The sequence below is a fragment of the Amphiura filiformis genome, chromosome 19 (genome assembly GCF_039555335.1).
Source record: "Amphiura filiformis chromosome 19, Afil_fr2py, whole genome shotgun sequence".
NCBI lineage: Eukaryota > Metazoa > Echinodermata > Ophiuroidea > Amphilepidida > Amphiuridae > Amphiura > Amphiura filiformis.
The window spans coordinates 18,589,519-18,595,299 of record NC_092646.1 but is presented as its reverse complement, the minus strand read 5'-3'; the positions used below and the strand labels follow the sequence as shown (position 1 = coordinate 18,595,299).

General features: G+C 36.0%; 1 protein-coding gene across 1 annotated transcript; it reads right to left on the bottom strand.

The window, feature by feature from the left end:
• Positions 1-3,295: 3,295 nt before the first annotated feature.
• LOC140141015 (serine protease 23-like) lies at positions 3,296-5,388 on the bottom strand. Its single transcript, XM_072162789.1, has one exon. The coding sequence runs from the start codon at positions 4,809-4,811 to the stop codon at positions 3,642-3,644; it is 1,170 nt and encodes a 389-aa protein (XP_072018890.1). The 5' UTR covers positions 4,812-5,388; the 3' UTR covers positions 3,296-3,641.
• Positions 5,389-5,781: the final 393 nt, after the last annotated feature.

Genomic DNA, 5,781 nt, shown 5'->3' with positions numbered 1-5,781 from the left:
TTACTTTAAATTAACATCTTGCAACATTGGTAGAGATGACAGATAAGTTAATTCAGCAAAACTTGTTTTGGAAATTGAAATGGTCGAAAGTCAGAATTGCTGAAAGGTTTTGTTCTGTATCTGAACCCATTCTTCCCGGCATGACTCCACCTGGTGGGTATTATCAGAGCATTATGTCTCCCTATGACATAAAGCAAACTCTGAATAAACCAATTGGATACCTAGGGATTCGTTTGCACTATTTAACAGTTTTTGGAAAGTTTTTACAAACGAAAAAAATTGCAGCATAAGCAATCGTAAAAGTCTCTTTAGAGCATTGAGATATTTAATCTAAGTAATATATGAGCGCACTACACATGTACCTATTTATTTAGACAAAACCGCAGACTAAAAGCGAAAAAGTATAAAGAAAGTATTACAAAAAATAAGAGAGTAAACAATTTTATAATCTCTGTATTATTTATAAAAGAGAGAAAAAGGAATAATAAAAGGAATAATAGAAGTACATTAGAAACATTTTTATTTTGCATATGAAATTAATACTAACAGGTTTTGTTGATGATAAAAAAGAAATATACAAGAAATGATTTGCCCTATTGTTGACATTTGTCTTCACAAGCTTATCTATAAAAGAACTAGCCTACATGTAGGCCTACCTCTATCTAAAACCTTATAAGCATAAAATATACTAATAAGTGTTAAAGAGTACATGTTAATGTCTAAAACAAGCTGCCGGGTATGGAGTAAGCAATACAATTACGAAAATACAATTAATCTGGTCGGGTTTTTTTTTAAATAGGAAAGACCTTAGGAAATTCCTCATCAAGTTTCTTAAAAGCTAAAACCTATTAAACATACACTAAACTATCTATGAGACTATACAGTTTCCATACACTACCTTTAACATACTATCCCTCATAAAAAATTTACAACAGCGTCTGTTTTTTTAGAAACAGTCAGATCATAGATAAATGGTCTATGGTCAGATTTACCTTACCATTCCTATCCATAAAACACTCTTAGAAAAAAGGGTGCCAATTAGAACCTTTTTGGTCCCGTATATGGAACCCTCGCTCTTGAACCCTCAAAAAAGGTTCCAGGAAATCCAGGAACCCTTAAAGGTTCTATATAGCGTGTACAGAGAACCTACAAAGGTTCCACAGACTGCTTTAAGAACCTTTAGAGGAGAACCATAAAGGGTTCCATATACGGGACAAGCGAAGAACCCTTTAGCACCCTTTTTCTAAGAGTGAACCTTTACAATCATTGCCAGTGGCGGTGCCAAGCGGGGGGGGGCAAATTCCCCCAGTCAGACCTGATCCCCGTTGCCCCAAAGTCAAATTTCTACTTGGTGCTGCAATTTTGCGCAAAATTTGTTGAGCGCCCCCCTTCAAGAAATTCACTTTTCCCCCCTTATTCCCCCACCCAAAAATAAATGCTGGCGCCGCCACTGACCATTGCTGGGTCAATATCAACAATTGCATCAATATTAATTTACATCTACCATGGGCTACGTTACGCCAACGAACAAACTCGACATCTAAACAATTGGTGGAATGCTAATGTTGATCAAATCTAACCAAAGTTAATTATTTTTGTTAAATTACGACAAACCCCTGAATAGAAAGAAAATGGAAAATGACCCAAGGCCGGGCCATTAACGATTTATATACACGTATTTCTTGAACAATTGTTACAAGTTAAAAATTTCATTTAATGGTGTACAAACACATTTCACTAGTGAAAATCATTCTCTATAGCTTAAAAATTGGGACCGTTGTGAAATAACTTAAATGTCCTTTTGAGCCATTATATAAGAAATTTGCACTGATTGTAAATGCTTAAAACACCATTAAAAACATATACTAAGGAAATGAGGCTTTTATTTAGGGAAGTATAGGTTATCTAACATTATCTTTTTTAGAATCTAGATAGACTATTATTTCAAATAAATAAAAAATAAACCAATGTTATCATTTACCATTTTACAAATTACATTCAAGGATATCAAATCAATTAAAGTATTATCAATTATCAAACTGCATTATAGCTTAGCAAACGAATAATGCAGCTGGCAAAATCATATATTTTTGCAAATATCAGTTTTTTGTACCTAACAATATTATTGTGAACTTGAACCAGCAATAAACAGTTTACGTTGAAACTGGCCCCACTTAAACGTGAATTCGTAACTCTTTTTATTTCCAAATATTATACTGGAATAGGTATTTGGTATTTATTCAAATACTCTAAATATGGAAATTACAACGTTTTGCAACTTTTTATTATTCCATAAAAGAAAAACAAATGGGTTATTATTTTAGACAAACAAACATCTGGGGTTATTCTTTAAAACATTTGGTGTAAAACACAGATAGTGAGCGTGAGGATGTTAAAAATGTGGATATAGGACTCCCTACTTAAGTATCCCCACATGATATACACTATAAGGGACAATTAAAAAGTTGTAAATAATTTCGTACAAAAGTTTATTTTAAAAGTCTTATGGGGGAACTTGTAGTCCTTATAATATTATCAAATAGCATTTAATAGCTTAACGAACCTAACATTATTATTGTGAACTTGAACCAGTTTACGTTGACGTTGACCCCAATATCGTAAATTCACGACTTTATTCCACATTATTATACCGTAATACTATTTTGTCAAAACACTCAGAATTTATGAAATTACAACTCCTTGCAGCCATAATACAATGGCTTATTCCAGAAAATAGGTGCAAATACTTAATGTATGCCCACTGATATAATTCTAAAATTAAAGACATGAATTCAAAAGGGAATTTCTGAATTCCTGAATTTAATGTAAACCTGTACACGTACATTTTTGTATTATATCCATGATTTTTAATGGTATTTGTAAATTTGGTATTCGATGTAATAAGTTACGTAATTTTACAGGATTTTTTTATCGATACCGTGCTGCCGGAAAGTCAGTGCTTTTACATAACCAGGTGTGCATTTCCAAGCATTTCACACTGAGTCAAATTTCCTTGCGAAAAGGAGGCTTGGAACTTCTAGTTATTAGCATATGCTTAAAAGGATGTGCACCTTTTTATGGAATAAACCATTTGACCATCAATTTATGACTCCGGTCTCCGTTTATGAAATTATAGGCCCTATACTTAGTACCATCTTCACGGATCTTCACTGACTGACAACATTTTAATACGAAGTTGCTTTCCCGGAAGTCCGGAATACAAAACAATCGATTGGTAGTTTATCAAACTGCCAAAACGCTATTACTTCCATGTCCACTTTTAAATTGAACCACCATTGACCAGTTATTGCTAGTCCATTGCCATCCATGATTGCAATGAGTTTTAATACGCGAAGAATTGTGGAAAATAGATCTTGAAAATGAAAATGTACTAGTATTCGATCGAAGAGCTTCCGTATCTTGCTTACAAAATATGCGTTTACTTTTTTTTTAAATGTAATAATGAATGCCTATTATCTTGATTATCATTTGGAGACAACTTTTCCTTCTCTTCAGCATGTTCAGTCAAGATCATGAAGATGCAGCTTATCATACATGCATAGCTTTTGATTTATCTCCCGATTGGAATAAAAAAAAAATTATGAAGATCATCCTCCTGACCGTTTTATATTTTTTTTATATTATCCTTTACATCCGCCGTAGCTGCCAGTAGTCCAGAAGCATATTTGAGCGAATTTTAGAGGTGTTATTCTTAAAGCTACATTATAATCTTGTCTCGCATGATCCTGATAAAACTTCGCGTGACCTCCATATATGGCTACAACCTTCCTGCTCCATTTTCTCGCCTCCCTGTCCCATCTGCGTACATAGACTCCAGCTCCTATAGCCCCCTTTTCGCTATCGCATACCTGATACATGACTTCCTGCGTACCATCAGCAACTCGACAAAATCGGTACACCAAAGTAGCATCATCCTTTTTATCAAAAGCTGGAATGTGGATCCTCGTACCGCTAGCAACGTTCTCAGGTGTGCCAACGCTTATATTGAGGTAAGAGCGATCAGACTCTCGTTTGATCTTAATCACAGCATAATCTTGCTCTACTGGAAGAAGTTTCTGCTTACCGGAAGAAGTCCACTCATAAGGTACAAAAGCTTCGGTGGCTCGTATCCAGTAAAAAGCATCAGCTATGTCTTCGCCTGCTTCCAATTCACGATCACGCCTGAATCCAACTTTCACATCCTTTAGCCTTTTCACGTACTTCTTGCCATTGTGGATGCAATGAGCAGCGGTTAACACATATTGAGGTCCGATTAAGACTCCAGAGCATCCCGTGGAGAGCTTTACTGCTGCAGAGAACGGAGACGTTTCGTATAAAGCAGGATCTTGGATTGGAAAGCGAGTATCATACTCGTATACCTCTCGCTTTCTTCGGTCGTGAGATCCCTTTTGTTGATGCGATAATGTATCACCTTTATTAGACCAGGCATTGATGTAATCCACAAATTTGTCATCTATAGGAAGCCGAATCACAGATTTCGCTCCATTTAGGTCAATTTTTTCGTAAACAAGTGACTGTTCGGCCTCTTCTTTTGTGATATTCTTAACATTCATATCCATGCATGCATCGTCACACGCCAAATTAGAGAGATCGTCGTCTAATTTTTGTCGCGTGTCGTGGTTATGAAACTCCGCTTTACCAAGGCTTACTATCACTTCATCGTGTAGTGGTGAAGGAAGTTTAAAATCATGCCAAGTTTCCCGATGTCTTTTTACAGGTTTTGCTGGCGAACGTCCAGCAGCATGCAGAGGTACCAGAGTCAATAACACGATAAATATAGGCACAAACATGATGCCTTATGGAATTATGTTCCGAATCCTTTCCAGACGATTGAAAATCACCTTTAACAATCACCACGTGCTTAAAAGATTGTGGTGTTCAAACAGTTGGAAATTATTGTGTCCCAGTTACATTATAATATCTTGTTCAAAGTTGTATGATCCTCAAGTCGGGTCAGTGAACTGAGAAGACAAATTGCGACCAACAACTCCAATAATGATCTCCAAATGTTTTAAAAAGTTCACTTCTTTGGCAAGTCTCCAAGTTTGATGAAGTTTTGAATATAAATGTCTTATTCCTTCTTTACCACCGTTGCAATATGCATGCACTCAGCTTTGGTTCCTTTCGCTGAGGCAACGAAACCCAAAGTGTTGGTTTACATGTTGTGATATTTTCGGTACGTTCCGTTTTGCCACCAATATGGTTAGTCTCTGTCTCATGCTCTAGCTCTAGGCAAAGAATATCAGATTTCTGTAAAATTTACGGTAACTTTACAAGACTGTGCAAGAGACCCGATGCGATTAATCAACTGGTTTCAATCACGTCACCAATAAGTTTTTCGACAGTTTGTTGCTTGTCGTGTGCTACGATTTGAGTGATGGTCGGCATTGAGGGTGAAACAAAAGTTATCGACAATGCATTTTAACAAGCTTAACCAGTGGCACTTCCGTGATTAAACATTTATAATCAAACACTGAACACTCCGTGGTAATCAAATGCATGCCGTGAGTTGGGGTGAACAAACAATGTCTCCTTTGCATGTAAGTCTAACCAGAGGTCGCCGGTTCGAATCCCGTTTCAGCCAATTTTTCTTTGCTCCCCTTCTTCATCTAAATAAGTAGCATATAGCCTACATAATTATAGAATAATGATGATTGATGGTATGCAACTGATTGTTAAAACTTATTTTCAAGCAAAATGGATAGTGTGTTTAGAGTCTATGGTTTGAAAAACGAAATAATACTATGTCTTGGGTGTTTC